Here is a 20,222-nt window from a genome sequence, read left to right as displayed (position 1 = left end):
CTGTTTCCGGGCGCTGTGCAGACCACCAGCGTGGGCTGCTTGCGTCCAGGTGGTTGTCTTCCTCCCCTGCAGGTGCCCAGATTCCCCAGGAGACACGTGTGCCTCCTCTCAGCAGTGTGGAGAGGGTGTCTTCCGGCTCCTCTGCTCCTTGTTCCTGTGAGCAGCAGTGACCCGGATTGGTCATTGCGGGAGACTGGGTAGCTGTGGTCTCAAAGGAAACCCCGTCCACAGCCCTGGGGGCGGAGCTCAGCCGCCAGGTGTGCATTCCGTTTCCTAGTTACAGCTCGCAGGTATCTGTTCTGCAAAACTGTCTTTAAGAACATCACAGCGGCCCTGGCCGGTTTGGCTCAGCGGTTAGAGCGTCGGTCCAGAGAGACCCGGGTTCGGTTCCCGCTAAGGGCATGTACCTCGGTTGCAGTTTGTCCCCGGCCCTGGTTGGGTTGTGCGGGTGGCAGCTACTCGATGTGTCCCCTTCACGTTGATGTTTCTCTCTCTCTCTCTTCCTCCCACTCTGTCTGAACAAAATATCAAAAAATGTCCTCGGGTGAGGATTAAAAAATAAATAAAATAAAAACATCACAGCACCTGACTGGGGCGGGCGCTTTTCTCCCCTCAAGTTGAATAACAGTCTTCCTAATGAGGGACATGGTTCTTTAAAAAATAAATAAAATGAAATTTAAAACTGAAAGTGTCGATGATGTTAATGCCCTCCAGAGAGTGCAGTGGTCCCCCATTCTCTGCAGTTTCAGTGATGGTCACCTGCAGCCTGAAAACATTACATGGAAAATTCCAGAAATAAACAGTCCGTAAGTTTTGTGTTGTGTGCCATTCTGAGTAGTGTGATGAAATCGAGAACCCTCTCCCTGTCCCACCCAGGACGTGACTCATTCCCTTGTCCGTTGTCACCACACTGACAGGCTCCCCGCGTCAGTCACCAGCCGCCTCCGCCATCAGGTCCCCGCGCGGTGCTCGTGGTCAGGTGGCCCAGCCCCGGAGCAGGGTGCTGACAGCCGGGTGCCAGGGAGAAGCTGTCAGGAGCTTCCTTCAAGGGAAAGGGTTCAAGTGCTCACTTAGGAAGGAAGGAAAATTCACTAGCTGAGGTTACTAAGGTGTGTGGTAGGAGAGAATCTTCTGTGAAATTGTGAAGCAGAAGAAAGAAATTTGGGCTAGTTTTGCTTTTGTAACCCAGACTGCGGAAGTCACAGCCCGTAGGAGCAGTGCTCAGTGAGGGGGCTCACAGGGGGGCACGGGTGTGTGTTGGGGGAAAGACCTCAGTGTGTCTGGTTCGTGCTGCCCTAGCTCCCGGCACCCCAGGGGGCTTGGCGGTGTCCCTGAGGGAAGGGGTACCGGCACGTTCCAGCACGGGAGGCTCCGAGTCGTCAGACTCGCAAGGCTGAGAGCCCACCGTCTGCTGCTGACCGGCTGTCCTCTCGTTTGCTAAGGTTCGCCATCGGTGGTGTGAGCTCGTTGTTAAGCACAAATACACGAAGGCGTACAGAGACGTGGAGAGGTTTCTTCATGAAGATCAGGTAGGTTTCTTCTCTCCGCAGGTGGGGTTTCGTAAGTGCTGTCCTGTTCCCGGGCTCTGGTCACTTCCTGCAGGGACCCAGATGTCACCTATTTAACATTTCCCAAAACCTTCGCGGAAGTTGGTAGGAACTTCCCTCCCACCCTCTTGAGCTGATTTTCCCTCTAGAGCTCTGTGTCCCCTTTGAAACACTGCCCCCTGGTTTTTAGGGCACCATTGGCTTCACCTGGCATGGCCTGTGGCTGCCGGGTGAGGCCTCTGCTCAGCATCGCTGAACCTCAGGCCCAGGCTGTGGCTTTGTGCGTCCCGTTGTGTGTCTTTGTCCCCTCGGCCCTCATTCACAGTATGTGAGCAGGTGGGACAGAGCTCAGAGAGGCTGGGCCAGTCTGGGCTGCCTGCACCTGCCAGCAGGCCACACCCTGTGCTGAGGGACTTCCTCGCTGTTCACCAGGGGAAGGTGGTCGTCTTCCTAGGAGCCTGCCGGGACATGTGTGCATGACTGTGTTTGGGGATGTCTCCTTGCCGCCTCCACACCCACCCACACTTGTCCTGGTGTGGCTGCCGGTGGCAGAACATGTACCACGGGTTCTGTCTGCTGCTGGAAGTCAGCTGCGGCTCGTCCTGTGGGCTTGGCCCCTGTGCTGAGAGTGTCCTGCGGGCGGGGCTGCCGGGATGGAGCCTGGCAGCCTGGCGGGGGGCGGGGGCGGGGCAGACAAACGGACTTTTGAGAGGGCCTGCGTGCGGGGGCTGCCAGCGAGGAAGGGCTTGTTATTCCCACAGAGAAGAATGCATGACTTTGTACAGAGAAATGTCACATTTGCACAGTGGAGCAGGAGGTGTTTGGAAACACGGGGTGGAGTATAAGGAAGGCAAAGTGCAAGAGAAAATTAAGGTCTAGTTGGAAACCCAAGTTAACTGCAGTATACTTAGAACCATGAACTTTTCCAAATAAGGATTACCATATTGCAGCCTTTTCGGGAAAGAATTTTTGAACCTCTGACTAGACCAAGTTTTTGTCTTGTGCTTGTCTATGAGATGCTTCTTTTAATTTGCTCCAACAGAAGGTAATCGAGGGCATAACTAAGCTGGGAACGAGGGAGACGGCAGAACCAGGGGTCCCCTGGTCTCCTGAGCATCGCTGGCTGTTTTCAGAACTGCAGATGGGAGTCTGTGTCCAAACAGAAGGCCAGTGTTTGTCGTGGCCGAGGGCCTGGGGTGGCTGCGCCGGAGCAGCAGGCGGTCTGGCCGTGTGTGACCGGCGTGACCTGGTCTTCCTCCCGGCAGTGCCGAGGGCGCGCTTTCCTGGGACAGAGGCTGTCTCTGCGACGGGCACACGGCAGCTCTGCGCTCCGGTCACTGCGCAGGCTGTCCCGTCCAGAGGTTCCTGACAGACTCGCTGGAGAAGCGCTCACCGTCCTCACTCTGCATCAGTCATAGATCCCACGGTTCCTCTGACGGAGCCGATAGCTGACAGTTCCCTGGGGCTTCGGTGAAAAGGAGAGAACGGGGTTGAAGACGGGGTTCCTGAAGTAGAGCTGCCCCCGTCTTCTCTCCAGGCCTTGCGATCCCTGGACGCACGGTGGTGGCGCAGACCGAGGTGGGGATGCTTTCTCGCCCTCATGCTCTGCCCTCTGCCCCCCAGGCCATGGGCGTCTACCTGTACGGGGAGCTGATGGTGAGTGAGGACGCCAGGCAGCAGCAGCTGGCCCGCAGCTGCTTCGCGCTGACCCGGGAGCAGATGGACAGGTGCTCAGCCCAGGTGGTGGCCGAGATGTTGTTTTAAAGAGGTAATTCTCTCCCCCTCCTTTCCCCATCGTTTGTTTCTAACCAGAGATTGTTCTTTCCTAAGAAGGCTAAGTAAATGATAACCAAAGTAGTGAGCCTCGAGCACCCAGGGCCAGTGCTCTGCTGCAGCTCGGCGCCTGGGGGCCTGAGGCCTGGGGCTGCCCGGCTCCTCCGCGTGGGCACCAGCGGGCTGAGCTTGCTCCAGCAGAGCACCTCTCCGACGCCGTGGGGACCTGTGGGGACCTGTGGGGACCTGTGGGACAAGGTGGGGAGGAGCACTCGAGCAGGGTTAGGTGGTGGACTGGGAAGCCCAGCGGGAGTGCTGGCCCCTGGTCCCCAGCGTGAGGGTTGACGGGTGCGTCACCTGTGACCCCACTCCTGAGCTGCATGCGGTGGTCCCTCCTCCTGGGTGGTGTAAGAACTTCTAGCCGCTCACGTGGTCCCCGCCTGACCGGAGGAGGCTGGCAGGGGGCCTGGACTTGGTCCGACGGGTTAGGTGTAGGGGTGGGTGTCTGCACCGAAAGCGGTCTGGCAGCCGCGTGTCAGGTTTTGAAGTAGAACCGGGGTCGTGAGTGCATTGCTTCCAACAGTCGTCACTTCTGTGTCTCCTCCGTTTCTCTTCATGGCTGTACCTGCTGTAACAGGGAATGTCTAATGTTGTATTTTAAAGTGTATCTCAATCACTTTTTATGTTATGTAGCTTCTTGATAAGTATAACTTTAATGACTGTTTAATATTTTATGCTGGTCTTCTTAACCCATTATTGGACTTTAGTTTGCTTCCGTTTCAAGAAAGCCATTTCTTTCCAGTATGGGTCTTTCTGGAAAGAAATCTAATTCTGAGGCGAGAAGAAATGTTGAGGTGCAATCTCACTGTCCAGGAGAGTCCAGGCCCCGTTTGCGGGACGGGCAGCGGGAGCAGCGCAGAGCCGGGGCCTCTGGGGGTGAGAGCCGTGTGCAGGGGCCGCTTCACGAAACAGGACGGTGCCCAGTGATCCTGTTGCCAACCTCGTATAGTGATCAGTATAAGTCATATTTCTCTCTCGATGTTTAATTCCACGGAGAGTTTGTTTCTTGAAGAGTGTGAACCACCTGGGCAGACCGCTCCTCCTCGTCCCGTGTTCGCAGCGTGGAGCCGCAGTGGCCGCGCTCACGCTCTTCGTCCTGAGTGTTCGCCCCGAGCAGGCGAGGGGTCTGCTGTGCTCTCGCCTCCTCTCTGACAGTGCCCTTGCCTCCCCTCCAGATGAACGGGGTCACACGCAGGCCCTCGCTCTGCCCGCCTTCTTAGTTACTGCCAGTGCCATGCCCTCCAGTCGTGGACACCCCGGGGCACTAGAATCTGCCCAAGGGCACAGGAGGGACAGCCTCTGTCCCACCAGCTCTGCCAGGCCGGTTGGTGTGCTTCCCAGGTCATGTTCCGAAAGCGCACTGGCATTCATTTTATGGGCACCTCTGAGTCCTTTTGATTAAAAAAGTTAGTCCTCTAGGACAAGTAAATGAACACCCAAGAAATAAAGCCCAGTGGGCGGCAAGGCAGGCCTGGCCCGGAGGTGAGGCCGGGGCCTCGTGTCGCGGACCGGCGTGTGCGGTGGGCCCGGCAGGCGGGCACGGCGGCTCCGGAGTGCTCTGGCTGCTTGGGTTCCTGGCATGCTGATTTGTGACTTAAGATTAAAATCACATTGCCAGGGATTACCACGCAGCCACGACCTTGGCTGCTGTCCAGAGCCAGAGTCACTCTCTCTCTGCAGCTGGAGAGCAGACCGTCTGTAGCTCTGCTCCGGAACGAAGACGACGCGCTCGGCCCTCCCCTTGTGCCCAGCTGAAGACCTCTCTGACGAGGTGCAGAGCTTAGCTGATTGGTGAACAGTGACTGGTTTCCGCTTTGTTCACAGTGGCTAAGTTCTGCACCTGAAGAGAAGGTGAGATGGGGACAGTTAAGTTGGAGCCGCTGGGGCCGCGGTCAGCAGGGTGCGAGCACAGTTCTGGAGAGACCTGCTCGCCGAGGACGCGCTTCCTGCCGTGAATGCAAGGACTGTACCGTGCAGGGCCCTTAACGCCACTAATTAGACATCTCTCTGGAAGGTCAAATGTATTGAAAGCTACAAAAGTTATTCTTATAAAAAACTACAGCCAAATGCGTCACAGTAGTCGAGTTAGGACTGTCAGCGGTTGATTGATTGCATGTGCGTCGGGCTGCCCCCCAGACCCTGCCCTTCCCCCAGCACCGTGACTCTCTTGTATTTGCAGCCTAGGTGTCTGTCCTCCAGCCGCGGACGCCCGGGCAGCTCCCAGCAGGCACTGCTTCTCCGGCTGTCGACTGGGCCCGCCCTCCGGTGCCTACTGAGCTGATATCAGTTCTCATTTCACACACTGGCTCAGTTCAGCAGGAACAGGAGTCGAGCCCTCGAGCAAAAAGCCTTCCTGTCCGTAAGTGCCCAGAGGCGCAGGAGCTGGGGCGGCTCGGAAGACGCGCTCCCTCGGCCACCGGACCCAGCCAGCGGCAGCAGTGGCGCCATCTGTATGCGGCCCTGCGGTGTGGACGTTGATGGAGTCACAGCTCCCAGGGCGGAGTGCAGTGGGCTCCGCACCTGTCGCGGGAGCGGAGACGGCAGGGTGAACGGCCTGCCGCAGGCTCCCTCAGAGCCCCAGCGCTGGCTTTCAGAGCCGGGACCCCTGCTCAGGGCTGAGGCGGCCGGGCCCCGCCTGCGCGCAGGCCCTCCAGCAGGGAGGCACACAAAGGTCCTCGTTTACAAGAATTCCTCTGTTGGGACCAGGCAATAAATTTTATTGCTGTTTCTTTGCAGGAAAGATCACAGAGATTCTTTCTCATAATCTGCTCGTAGCCTGGTGGGACCAGGATTGCAGTGACCCCGGACATCAAAGGCAGGTGACTGGGCTGCTGGAGCCGCAGCCGACCCCGGCATCCACGTCTCGGTGCTTCTCCAGAGGCCGCTCCGAGCAGAGCTGGGAGGCCTGTCCTCAGGGCGTCCCGTGGGCTTGTATCCCCCACAGGTACCTCCTCAGCACACCCACTGGCTGGGTCTGAGCTTAAGGCAGGTCTTCCCACGGGTGACTGCAGACACCTAAGGCTCAACGCTGTGTCCCCTGGGCACACGCTGCCTGGGTGGTTCTGTGCTTGTGGGAAGTTGGAGTCTCTGAGCCGGACCAGTGAGCACCATGCGATGGTCTCTGGGTCATTTCAGAAAGATGGCCGAATTGTTTTGATCGATACTTCCATCATTCACGTATGTCCCAGAATTTTAGTGCCTTCTGGTAAAAGTACAGGATAAGAATCTAAGATGTACTACTAATAAAATATAATGGATTAATATGTTGTGTTCCTGTTTGCTTCTGAACTTAGTACTGTGTTTAAAAAGGTGGTTCAAAGGCAGCCTGGAGCTGACGGGCGGTGAGCGGAGGCCCCTCTCCTCCAGGCACGGATGGCCGGGGCTCTGCCCGCCTGCCCTTCCCCACAGATGCTGGAAGTTAAAGAAAAGCCAGAAACTAAGCTTCCCAGCACCACCTAAAGGGCAGGATGGTTTAAAGCACCAGGAGAAGCCACAGGGTGGGTGCTGTCCTGTGAAGGGAGGGGCTGGGTGGGGCCAAAATCAGCTTGAACCCTGGCCGGCTCCACCTGGCTCTGGCTGCATCCACCTGACTGCGTCTGGCCTGTTCAGGACGAAGCGTCCTCCACCCCAAGCTCTTGGTCCCTGGGAGGGCCCAGCAGTGACTCACCCTGGACCGGTCTGCCCGGGGCCCCCGTGTGCCTGGCCTGACCGTGTGCTGTGCGCCATGTGGAAGGACCCAAGTCTGATTTTTAAATAAAGACGAGCATGGCTTTTTGTGAAGACGAATAAATGTTTTCCCTTCTGGCTGGCGGGTGGGCTCTCAGGTGGAGCAGGAAGGTGCCCTGGCCCGCGGCACCCCCCAGTGCCCACTGGAGAAGCAGCTCTGCACCCCAGTGTGGGCGCCAGCGGGCCCAGGGCTTTGTGTGGCCGTGTTTTTCTAGAAAGTTAAAGCCACACTCTCTCGCCTTTGGAAACCACTGGGGCTGAGCCGAACGGCCACATGCAGGATTTTGCACAAATACGGCCGGTCCCCTCCAGTGGCCTCTGAGTCCGGCCACTGGTTCTAAGCCCGGGCTGTGGCCAGTGGGTGGCAGGCAGTCAGGGAAGAGCCATCAGAGCCCAGGCACCACGTCTTGGCTGGTCCTGTGGGTTGTTGGCCAGTGCTGCCCGCAGGCTCCGCGCCTGAGCCAGTTGTCCCGCCCATGGGGGCGGCGGGGGCCTGCCTGTGGGCTTCCTGTCCTCTCTCCAGCCACGCCCCGTTAGCCCTTCACCGAGAGGCTGTGGACTGAGGCGCGGAGGGCGTGCTGTGCGGGGACCTGTGGCCGGAGCCTGGCTGAGGCCGCTGCAGTCCAGAGTGGCCGCCAGTCAATAAGGAGACATCTAAGACTAGAACTCAACATTTAAAGTGTTTCCATCCATTTAAAATAAAAAGGCTCCATGTTAGTAACTGGCAGACCTCCTGCCACCTGATAGGATCCAGGTTAGAAACTGGTTGTGCCCCCTGGGTGCTTCCTCAGCTGGTGGAGCACCTCCCTCGAGAGGCTGGGCCGGCGGGGACTGCAGAGGAGTTGGGGCTCCAGGGACAGGGGGCTGCCTGCACCGGGATGTGGGATGCCAGTGAGGGAAGCCTGCCCTTCCCGACAGTTCTCTCCCCAAGGTCACATTAAGTAACAGGCAGGAGGTAGATGACGTCCACAGGGCTTGGAGTTTTCCTCCCCTCTCAGCACCTCTGAGGGTGTGGGCCTTTCATTCAGCAATAAGCTCACGTCACTCAGCCGAGGTTTGAGAAGCCCAAGTTCCTGATCCAGTTCGCTGTGGGTCGGGCCTGGCGAGGTGGGGGCCAGGGCCTACCTGCTTTCGAAGGCCTGGGCCTTGAACTTCATCTACTACACTTAGGGACCCTGGGGAGGCCGCAAAGACCTGTCCGCACGGGAGTCGGGCACACTTATTTCCTTAGCACCCTTCCTGAGGTAGCCCCCAGAACATACGTGGGGTCTCCAACCTCATCTGAGCAGCTGTGAAGACACGAGCTGCCTCGGGGCTGAGCCTCCCTCCCAGCAAGGGGATGCTTCCTCTGAGCAGAGGAACTGGGACGGGGGGCCCCACAGTCCACCACCGGTCCCTGGTCTGGTGAAAACAAACCCTAGCCCTCTGCCTATCACCGCAGCTTCCTAAGCCGTCCGTGAACTTGACCCTGAAACAGTGTCAGCAGTGACCATCAGGCAGGAACCGACCCTCCCACAGGGGCTGCGGTGGCCCCTGCCCAGGAGGGGAATCTGTTAGATGACAGGCTCCTGTAACATGCCCCAGCCCCCCACCCCCACCCCTTGGGGACAGGGACACCACCCCAGCCAGGTGCTCAGGCACAGAACCCAGCAGTTTTGTGTGTGTGTGGGGGGTGGTGGTGCAGGCTTACAGTAGGGGTGAGGCGCAGTCCTGTCCTCTGAGTTCATTGGTTCATTGCCAAGCAGCTGTCCTGGGGGAACAGGCTCCGGAAGTTCAAGTGCTGTACCTCTCAGGCAGCAGCCTGTCCTCGAGGAACAGGTCAGCCAGACCCCGCAAGCGGGCCGGTCAACCTGTGGTCGCACCCCAGTGGGCCGGCCTCTGATGCCCCCTGCTGCGCCCCCCCTGGCTTCCCGGGGGTCAGGCTGAGCTGAGGAAGGAGAGGGTGCAGGGCGCCCAGCACCCGCACAGGGCTTTGGGCAGCAGCCAGGGCAGGAGGCGGGGAGCTCTGGCCGGACCAGGGCAGGAAGTGGAGGCGGGGAGATGGAAAGACGTGCAGGAGAAGATGGTCCAGTTCTCCCTCTTGGCCTCTATTTGGATTAAAGGGTTTTAAGGCATTTATTTTTATTGAAATGTCAAATCCAAACATTGAAATAGTCTCCATCCCAAACAAGGTACAAAGACCCCACATTAACGGCAGAACCCAGTGCCCAGGGTGCAGGAGCCAGAAGTGGGAGCTGCACCCTCACCTCAGCGGCCCTCCCAGTGCCCAGCAGGGCTCACGCGCCCGGCAGATGTTCCTGGGGATGGAGTCTGGGGCTTGCTCCCCACCCCTGGCCGCTCAGCAAAGGCCCTGAGGCCTGGGTGGGGCGGGGGAACCACAGAGGATGTCTGTTCACAGGGATCAGCCGGCCAGTCGGCCTCACTGAAGAGACCTTACACGCAGGGCTGGTGGGAAGCAGAGCCAAGTGACGGGATCCAGAGCCAGTTTCTTCCCAGTTTTCCGTTCTGGGCCAGCCACCTCCTCAGCCCAGAGGGAGCCGCCGGGAGGAGGGGCAGTGCGACGTGAGGGGACCCCCCCCCCCCCCGGCACTTCATCCGCTTCACCAAGGCAGACCTGCCCTGCTACACCTCATTCCCGAGAAGTCAAGGCAGGGGGTGCTGGGCACTGTGCCAGCAGGTGGCTTTGGGGTGAGACATTCCCTTGGAGCACCCCTCCCAGGGCACCTTGACTTGAATCACCTCCAAGGGCAGAGAGAGGGTGGGCAGCCCTCTCTGCAGGGCTCGGCCACGGCAAGGCCTCCATACACGGGGCGGAGGGGGGCGGACCGAGCCTGGACTTCCTGGAGGGGTCTCAGCCCAAGGTCGGCTGGGCGGGCTGGGCCTCTGAATTCTGAGGGAGCTGGGGGTTGGAAGGGCTGCCTGCGCCTCCTAGAACAGGACGACCTGACGGTACCCAGAGGGGAGGGCGTGAACTCTTAACCCCCAGGCTACTGTCTGATGACAGTCACCTCAGCCCTCCCAGGTTTACAAGGTGGAAGGGAAGACAGGCCTTTTGGGCCTATTCAAGGGCCATGTTTTATAGATCTTTTCCCACCTTTTGGTGCTGTCTGAGATGGATCTGCTAAGAAGGTCACAGTCCCATGACTAATGGGTGTGAAAGAGACGGAGGCCACGAGTTGAGCCTTGGGGGCAAAGGAAGCAACCATAAAACTGCCGTTCCCAGGACCAGCACTGGCCACAGAGCCTGCTGCCTGGGGGGTGGGCAGCACAGCAGAGGCAAACTGGCCTCCGGAGGCCCAGCAGGAGGAGCTCACTTGGGGGCTGGGCCTGGGAAACCAAACCTGTGTGTGTGTGTGTGTGGGGGGGTACATGTGCACACGTATGTGCAGTAAGGCAGACTGCAGAAGTGTAGATAAAGCCCTCTGACCACGTTTCCATATTCTCCAGACAGCTCCCATAAACCTAATCTGGTCCCTGCCAAGTGTCTTTTGACATAAGAGATTCAGGGGTTTGGCTTCTCAGCCCCAAAGACTGGGGTGGGAGACAGGAAAATGGCTCCGAAGACCTGTCCCCAGTCCCTCACCCCCTGCCCTCCACCTGGGCTCACCCAGCCTGTGCTGGCTGCTAGCACTTCAACAACCACTAGGTCTAGCTGAGGGTGGGAGACATGCAGGCTCCTACAGGTGCCCCCGGAGGAGTCTCAAGCGGACTGCAGACAGCCTCTCTGTGGCTCTGTCCGGGAAGCAGAGCCTTCCTGCTGCTCCTGCCTGTAGCTCCCCTCAGCCCAGGTCCTGCCTGTGGGTGGGGTGGGAGGTGCTGCCATTGCCCAGAGCCCCCGGTCCCAGGGAGTTCTTCTGCCCCAGCCGTCTGCGCGTGGGGTCTGGCTGAACAGGCCTGGGGAGCGGAAGTGCGGTCCTTAGGCTGGAGGGGAGTCTCGAACACCTGAAAGGCAGCCCATGCCGGGTCTCCACATTCTGACCCTTTCTGACCCCACGATTTAAGCCTTCAGGACTTTGTTAATTCTCACCTGAGGATATTTTTTCCATTGATTTTGAGAGAGAGTGTAAGGGAGGGCAGGACAGAGAAGGCGAAACATCCATGTGAGAGAGACACATTGATTGGTTGTCTTGCGTATGCACCCTGACGGGGGCCAGGGATTGAACCTGCAACCCAGGTACCTGTCCTTGACCAGGAATCGAACCCTTGACCTTCGGTCCTCCTGCCAGCGCTCAATCCACTGAGCCACACCAGCCAGGGCAAGAAACAGAATGAATAGGAGCCTGGCTTAGTGTTTGCTGATAGGGTACAAGTGTCTACGTGGGGTCATAGAGAAAAGACATAATTTGAGAGGAACTGCAGCTTTACGATTTTACCTGTTCTAATACATCGTGTCAAGGACTGCGGACCTGGAGACAGAGGAGAGTCATCCTCCCTCGTCTCAGCCATCGCAGAGGCTAGAGGGGCTTGCACTCAGGAGGCTGGGCCACGGCGCAGTCGGCTTCGACTGGGGCGCTCTCAGACCAGCCTCCCTCTGTGCTGTGCTACATGGACCCAACCATAACCAGCAAGTAAGTCTCCTTTTCCCAGAAAAGTCGCTGTCCAGTGCTAGAACGTAAGTCCTGTGACCTAGGAACACCGCCGAGATCCGGGAGCACAGTGCACGCCTGCCGGGTGCACAGCTGCTCGGCCACCGGCCCTCAGGACACGAGACGGCCGCTCCGGGAACAGGCAGACAGGAGTCTTCCTTTCGTTGCTGATCATTACAATTTTTTTGCATACATCAGATGTGCAAGGCAATGTAAACAGTCTGTCCCCTGCCCTTCCCCAAAGCCACCCGCTAGCGGACAGCAGGGAAGACGGACGCTGGGCTCCAGCATGGGCCGGCTTCACACAGACGGACAGAACACACACTGATCGTTGCACACAACAGAACAGCTACAGACAGTGGGACGTGGCCTCTGTTTCGATGGCTCTACTGTCCGAATGTCACGGACCTGAGTGACAGTGACACACGGCAGCCCTCAGGTGCCTCTGCTCAGGGCCTTCCTGACAGGCGCACCTGTGAAACCTCCCGGCTTCGGCTCCGCATCTGTGAACTGGCGGGTTTGCCAGGTGGTGGGAGTGAAATGCTTGCAGGTAAAACCCTCACCACAGGGCCTGGCGTCAGCCATCAGGCAAGGTCTGTGCTCCTTATTCTGTTGGTGATGTAACTTCGCACAGCCCCTGCCGCCTTGGAGCGGCTGCCAGTCCCGGCTGTGCGGCGCGTCCCCAGGGGTAAGCGCTGCTGTCATACCGGCGTGGGGGCCACCGGCAGGGGGCCAGCACTGAGAAGAACTGGACTTTTTTTATGGGATAAAGGTATATATTTTAAATTTTATTTAGTATTTTTATTGTGGTAAATGGACATGACATTTACCACTTTAACCATTTTCAAGTGTCCATTCCGTGGCAGTGAGTCCACTCACCATCCATCTGCAGAACTTCACCTTCCCCAACTGAGCCGTCATGAAACACTAGCCCCCCCCCCCCCTGCACCCCCACCTGGCAACCGCCAGCATCTTGTCTGTGACTCCGACTGTTAGGTCTTTCATCTGAGGAGTTAGGCAGCACTTGTCTTTTGTGACCAGCTTGCTTAGCGAAACGCCCTCGGGGCTCACGCGTGTTGCAGCCTGTGTCCACGTGCGTTCCCTTCCCGCTGTGCGTGGACCACTGTGTGCGTCGGCTCACCTCTGGCCGTGGCGATGCTGCCGTGAACAGATGGACAGACACCGGAGCCCCTGCTTTCCGTTCTCGTGGAGATAATCCAGAAGGGCCATTGCTGGTGGTTCTGTTTCCCCCGTTTCCAGGATGTAAACATTTTAAATGTTCTTGTTTTTGTCTTTTCCAACCTGAGATGCAAATGGCCGGTTTCTCCTGAACTGTGTCCAGCGCGGTGCGAGTTTTGCGAGTCTGTGCTGCCGGCCTTTTCTTACCGACTCACAGCGGCACTTTAGAAGTTAGAGAACTACCTTTTATTTTTAAATTTCTCACCTGAGGATTATTTTCTATTTATCTTCAGATCGAGTGGGAGGGAGAAGGAGAGAAAGGGAGAGAGAAACATCGACGCGAGGGGGACACATCGACTGGTTGCCTTCCTTCCTCACGACCTGACCAGGGCCGGGGACCAACCGCAACTGAGGTCCGTGCCCTTGACCAGAATCAAACCTGCGACTCTTTGGTCCACGGCCGATGCTCTAACCATTGAGCAACGGCCAGGAAATTAGTTCTTTATCTTGTGTTGCAAGTATTTTCCCGTTTATTTGCATTTACACTTTTAGTTACTTTGTTTTCTATGTCTATGTGATCCATTCTATCCCTCCTCGGGTCTCCGGGTTTTGCGCCTTGCACGGGAAGGGCCAGGAGGGCTGGAAACGCTGGATTCTCAGAAGGCAGCACAGACCCATGGGAGCTGCAGGCCCTCCCGCCCCACGACCAGCCCCCCCCCCAGGACTGGGAAGTCTTCGAAGCATCCCCCAGGCAGGCACGTGGGTGTGGGGAGGGGGAGCCTGAGATCCGAAGACAGGGTTCATGTGACAGTCTGCAAACTGAGATAAGGTGGGAATCCCAAACTGAACGAGGTGTTCCTTGTCGGTGCCCCCAGTGTGGCCGCCGATCGAGCGCTCACTCCGCTCTCACGGGAAACGGCTACAAGACTGAGCTGTGTCTCGTTCAACTTTCGCTCACACACCAAAACTGGGAAATTTTTATTACTCCTTTTAAAAAAACAGGTAATATAAAATTATAGCAAAAAAAAAAAAAGGAACCTGGAACAGCTGAAACAATCCGCAGCAGCGGCGGGAGAGAGTTTAACTGGTTTGATTTTCTGTCGCTAGTCTCAGGTGATGGAAGTTGCACATTTTCCGAAGGGACAGAGAAGCTGCTGGAGGTTGTTCTCCAGGCAGCACCCCGATGCATATCAAGGATCTGGGGATCTCCGCACCACCCCAAGATTGGAGTGGGACGTGTTTTGAGGGATGTGCGATACTCAGTCATGCGTGTGACACACAGACAAGCAGGACGCTCGTTTTCGCGGTGAGAGGCATGCTTGTCTCCCAGGCGGTTCACTGTGAAGACAGGAGGCCCCGCCCTCTGGCTGAAACCTGCTAGGGATGGGGGTGGGCCTGAGTCCGTTCACAGCTTCTCTTACTCCCGTAAGAATTTCATGAAGCCTCCTCCAAGGGCACCCACACCAGAATCTCCAGTAAGAAATAGTTTCTTAATGCGACTTCCAAAGGGAGCAGCATGTCATGTGGGACTTATGGATTCTGACCGTTGGTGCTTGTACACTTGGGATTTCCCAGAGTAGGGGACTCCGCCAGCCAGATCCAACCCTGGAAATGCTGATGAGTGGGCTCGACCCAGCAGCATGGACCAGTGCTACATGAAAGGTGATGTCACTGCAAAGGACATCACTCGTGACAGTGGAGTCCATGACCTGATATCAGATTCTCTGCATTGACGACACAGTGTTCAATCCTTGTCGGTTCGATGAATGGCATGGAAGCAGATGGAACTTACTGGACTGTTCACATCACTCCAAAACCAGACTTTTCTCACATTAGCTTCAAAACAAACTTAAGTCAGTCCTCCTGTGAGGACCAGGAAAGGTGTGGAAGTCTTCCAGCCAGCAACATTGTGACCGCCCTGGGATTGAAGCAGAGACCGAAGTGTCGCAGTGCTTTTTCTACCCGGAAGACTGAAGGATCTCACCTTCTTGGCTGCCCAAGTGCTATGTTTACATTGTTGTGGTTTTTTTTGTTTGTTTGTTTTTTAGTGGGAGGGAAAGAGAGGAAGAGAGAGAGAGAGAGAGAAACATCGACGTGAAGGGACACATCGAGTGGCCGCCTCCCGCACGACCAACCAGGGCCGGGGACAAACTGCAACCGAGGTACACGCCCTTAGCAGAACCGAACCCGGGTCTCTCTGGACCGCAGGCTGACACTCTAACCGCTGAGCCAAACTGGCCAGGGCTGTTTACATTGTTTTTACCAGTTTTACTAAGCAGCAGCAACAATAGCAGAGTTTATTAAGAAAAATGAAGAAAAAACACAAAAAGGAAACACAGACAGATATCTGTGTTTGATATGGGCCATGCTTCCCATAACCACCACCTGGCCGCTGCAGAGAGCCCAGCAGCGATGACCGTGTAACTAAGCCGAGTCACATGCATCATTACATCAAGGAGTCAGACATCCTGCATGAATCTCTCTCCAGTTTCTGTATGGTTGTGAAATTGAAGGGCATGTAGAAAAAAACTTTCACCATGTGAAAGTTTGTAACACTTGTGACAATAATTCAGTTTGGTTTTATGCACAGTGTAATATTTCTCGGGATATCATCCAAGATTCCCCAGACAGAGCTTCCGCCCTCCTCCGGTGCTGGCCTCGGCCAGTCCTTCAGGCCTGTTCGCTTACACTGCTGCCAGGACATTGCATCCAGTTACCTCCCGTTTCTAGAGCATATTTGCTACTATTCTTATTGAAACCAATGAAAAAAATTGATGTTTTTTGCAATGGCAATTAAAGTTTTTGTTCCACGGGGAAAAAACATTCTTTCTGAGTGTTGGACATAGGGAAGTTCTGACTTTATACACTGATTTTTATGTATCCCAGTGACAGACCACCTCCCCCGAGGGGAGGCAGCCTGCCTGCCGGCCTGGCCCCTCTCCCTTTCCAAGAAGAACCGCGAGAGCCTCCTCTGAACCCCAGGGAACAGACCTCCAGATCCCGATACTGGGTAAAGAAAGAGAACAGGACTTTTGTTTTTCACGCTTATTCTCATCTCAGAGTACATATCTAACTTGACTTCCCACCCCCTTGCTTCCCTTTCGATGGAAATGCCTTCATCAAATACTAAAATCCCAGCCCTGGCCGGTGTGGCTCAGCGGTTGGAGTGTCAGCCTGCGGACCAAAGAGTCCTACGTTCGGCCCCCACTAGGGGCATGTACCAAAAACGGAAAAAGAAAAATACTAAATCCCAATGCAGATGAACTTAAGAAATACTTCCTGATACACCAAAGAACTTCTATGCATGTATGCCTAACCAATGGACACAGACAACAATATTGGCAGTAGGATGGGGAGGAGGGTATTGGGGGGGGGGGACAAACATCTGTAACAAAAATAAATTAATTAAAATTGCAAAAATATATATCAGAGTAAGTATAACCCATAAATGGGGTCTAGAAGGTGTTGTGTGTTAAGGACAAAAGCTGAGGTAGTGTAGGGTGATGGGTGGAGAGTGGGGTGTACTGTCAGTGGGGTGGTCAGGGAGGGCTCATGGAGGCTCTAACATGTGAGCAGGTGTGGGAACTGGCTGTGCTTGTGGGGACTAGGGTCAGCAAAGCTCATGCAAAGGCCCTGGGGCTGGAGTGTTCAAGTAGCTACCAGGGGTCCCATGGGGCTGGAGCTGGTAGGGTAAAGGGGTTGTAGAGAATATTAGGAGATGAAGTCAGAGGGTAGAAGGGGGTTCAGATTGTGTAGGGCCTTGAAAGCCATTTGAAGAAAGTTGGGTTTTACTGAGTGAAGAAGGGAGCTTTTGAAATGCTTTGAACAGTGGTGTGAATGGGTCCCTCTGGGAAGGGATTGCTGACCGCTCAGAGGGGCGAGGCAGAGGGCAGGTGCCAGGTGGCGATGCAGAGAGGGAGCACAGAAATGCTGATTCAGGGGTGTCCTGAGGGACTGCACGTGGGGAGAGGGGATCCAGCACAACTACCGAATGGGCCTGAATCACTGCAACGATGGGAGGCTGGGTTGGGGGATGTGGGGCACTGGTGGGATCAGCTGTGGGCCTGTTCATCCCAGATGGCCAGCTGACCTCTGGGCAGGAGGAGCGGGTGGCCCTCTGCGTGGAGATGAGAGGGTACACAGGACACAGGTGCCCACCAGGAGGGGGTCGGGTCCAGCAGGAGCCGCCCAGCCCAGGAGGGGCCAGGACGCTGCTTGAGCTGGGCTGCAGAACACGGCCCTGCCTCCTCCCGCCCAGCAGTCTGGGAGCTCTCCTGGCTGTTCTTTGATGTTTATTTCTCCAGATGAATTGTGGGATCAGATGACGTTGTTATCTTATTAGACCCTACTAATCTTAATTCCCATCTAGGCCAGCATTTTATCCAGATGCTGTGTCAGTTGGGCCGGTGGTTCTCCGCTGGGGTCAGGGGCACTGTCCTCCAGGGGACGTCTGGCGATGGCAGCAGGAAGTGTGACTGTCACGACTGGCTGGCCCTCTGGGAGAGCGCAGGGCGGCCCTGCTGGGAACAGGGTCTGTGAGCCTGCGGGCTGCCCCGGGCCTGGCCTCTCCGATGCTCTAGAGGCTTACAGAGCAGACGACACGTCTGTTGTGGACCTTTTTCACCCTCTTCGGCTCTCCAGGTTCTGAGCCCTTCTTGTCGTGAAAGATCCACTGGGCGGTGTCCACGGTCCCGGAGCCTCCCAGAAGCGAACAGCCTGCGCTGTCCCGGGCCCTCAGGTCGGGGGCGCCAGCGGAGACAGCCGGGATCGCAGAGGGGTCTCCGCCGAGGCTTCCGTGGAGGCAGCGGGTCCTCGCGGGCCACTCTGGGGCAGGGTTTGGGCCCTGCCGCTGGCTGTCCGCCCAGGAATTCGTGGGCTTTAACTACCCTCCTGATAGACTCCCGTCCGCTCTGCACTGGGCTGTTTCTGCTGCCGCGGCGGATCCATCCCTCCGAGAGGCTCAGACACCGCCGTGAGGTTCCCCCTGCCGTAGGGGCTTCCCATCGCTCAGAAGGTGCAGGAGTGTGGAACTTGGGGTATCACGCGTAGGAAAGTCTCCTGCCCAGAACACCGAGAGCCAGGCGGTGGCTCGTGGGGCCGGGCGAAGGGCCCGCGGTCAGCAGCTCCGACCGCAGCCCCAGAGAGCAGCAGTCGGGCCCACGGTCTCTACAAACCGCGACCCCGGCTTGTGGAAGAGCGCTTCCCACACACGTGCGCTCGTTCGGTTCTTCAGGAGTGAGAGCTGTGATGGCCGGCAGCTCACAACTGTAGGGCAGATGCCGCGGCCCAGGTAGGCGGGTGTGGCCGAGCAGGAGCCGGACCAGGCTGCGGGGAGGGTCAGAGGCGCAGAGCAGGGGAGACAGGCCAGGGCACAGCAGAGGTAACGGGATCTCCTTTCTTCCTCTTGTGCCTTCCTCCCCTTGTCAGCACCCTGATCCAGGTGGGAGGGGCGAGGGCAGAACACTGAACCGTAAACAAGCCCCTGCCCAGTACCTCCTGGGCCAGTCTTCACGAGGGTTCAAGCGCAGGGACTGCCGGGGGCTGGCATTCCTGGGGACGAAGACGCCAGCTTCACCAGCTCAGACAGGCATCTGCTCAGCTGCCAACGCAAATGTCTTAGAGGCTTTGTAAAGGAACTGAGACCACAAAAAAAGCTGAGGTACGGTCAAAGCCAGACAGAATCTTCCAGAAAAGCACCATCAAAGCCTGGGGTGGATGACCATCTTGCTTTCATTGTTGCTGTGAAATCCAGTGTGAGTGGATGTCCACGTGGAAGCGCCCCTGCGGGAGGCCAGTCCCCAGGGGACACCCATTTCTGGGCCATGCACTGCCCCATTGACAGCCTTCTACATGCCCATGAGGGGGATGGCAGCTTCCACCCAAGGTCAACACAGGGCGGTGTGCACTGCAGGGGACGTGGAGATGCGGTGAGGGCGGTGGTGGGGTGTCCCCAGCACGCTTGCCTCTGTGACAGAGGGAGGCGCTGCTCAGCATCTACTGGGTTTTTCAGACCTTCGGGTGGACCCATCGACTGAAACAAGTATTTACCCTGAAAGCTCAACCTCTATCGAATCCAACAGAACGACCCTCATACCGTTGCTGATGGAAGGGAAGTCCCCCCACGAGTCGAGAAAAACATGGGGAGACTCACTCGCGGGAGATGCGGCCGAGTGGTGAGACTCATCGGGGTGTAAATGGAAGGCTGCCCCTGGGTTCCCAGGGACTCATCTCCTTCCTCCTGCTGTGGAAAAGTCCAATCTGTTTTCATCAATGCCAGAGACAGGGCCGCTGTCCAGACCCGGGGTGCCCGTGACGCTGCGGCTTCCCACAAAGCAGGCTCATGCTCCCTGGCTGACCATGCTGAACTGTCTGACCCCTCTGCTCCTTCCTTGTGGATATAAAGCCCTGAGGCTGACGGCACCTCATACAGGAGCCCAGACTGAGGGAGAGTCAGAGATTCCCAATCGTAAGTCAGAGTGGACATAAAAGGGAGTCTTCGCTCGCTGGACAAACAGAATGTACAGAAAACAACATACAATCAATCTAAGTTAACAATAAACCCGAAAAGAAAAGAAAATCCTCAACGTTAAATATTAAAATCTTCAACGTTAAAATATTAACTTCGGTGTGAAATGAATATTAACCAATTTATTTACTAACCAATAAATATTAACCAATTTTTTATTAGATATTTCCATTTCCCTTAAGACAACTGACATGCAGTCTCTTCTGGTGGCTCTGGGACGGGTCCCAGTGGCTTCTGCCGGCCCTGGGAGGCAGCAGGAAGGAGCCCCTTGGGCAGCAGTCAGTGCTCAGCAACGTGAGCGGAGGCAGCGCCCCACCTGCTGGACTCCGTTGCGGGGGAGCTGCTCTCACAGCAGGGCTGGCTCGTGTGGCCTGCCTGCTTCCCCTTGGCTTGCTCAGGGGTGCCCAGAGAAACTCCTTGCTAAAGAATTTCCTAGGGATGCAAGAAACACCATTAAGAACTACCTGACTTTTAAAATAGAGATCTGTGGAAAAGAGCTGTTACTTTCTAAATTGACCAGTGGTTCATGGTCCATTTCTTTGTCCAACGACTTTGAAACATTTAAATAACTGTTGTGCATCTTGGTTTGAGAAGCGAAAAAAGGAAGTCAACATCTGTCCTCCAATCTCAGCCTTTTCCTCAGTGATTCTGACACCGGCTGAGCTGGTAGAAAGCTAAAGGCTTAACATCCAGTCATTAGTGGATAAATCTGACAAAATTTGGACAAAAGAACCTGCCTCCTCATTTCATAGAATCTGTACTCCCAGATCTTGCCAAGATATTCATGGCTTATTGTTACTACTCACAGAGGGTGCCCGTCCCAGG

The 20,222-nt window shown here is 56.5% G+C and overlaps 1 protein-coding gene and 1 pseudogene across 1 annotated transcript in view; both read left to right on the top strand.

Moving 5' to 3' along the window:
- Nucleotides 1-6,675, top strand: part of LOC118629797 (aminopeptidase O (putative)) — a 339,962-nt gene extending 333,287 nt beyond the window's left edge. The window contains exons 16-18 of the mRNA XM_036261438.1: nucleotides 1,443-1,529; nucleotides 3,171-3,315; nucleotides 6,117-6,675. Of these exons, the coding sequence (XP_036117331.1) occupies nucleotides 1,443-1,529; nucleotides 3,171-3,311 (228 nt within the window). The 3' untranslated portion in view covers nucleotides 3,312-3,315; nucleotides 6,117-6,675. The remainder of the gene's footprint in view (nucleotides 1-1,442; nucleotides 1,530-3,170; nucleotides 3,316-6,116) is intronic.
- A 7,312-nt stretch (nucleotides 6,676-13,987) lies between these two features.
- On the top strand, nucleotides 13,988-17,535 carry LOC118629360 (annotated as a pseudogene).
- Nucleotides 17,536-20,222: the final 2,687 nt, after the last annotated feature.

This window comes from Molossus molossus, unplaced genomic scaffold (assembly GCF_014108415.1).
Source record: "Molossus molossus isolate mMolMol1 unplaced genomic scaffold, mMolMol1.p scaffold_m16_p_14, whole genome shotgun sequence".
NCBI lineage: Eukaryota > Metazoa > Chordata > Mammalia > Chiroptera > Molossidae > Molossus > Molossus molossus.
The sequence above is the reverse complement of the archived record's forward strand: the minus strand, read 5'-3'. Positions and strand labels throughout refer to the sequence as shown.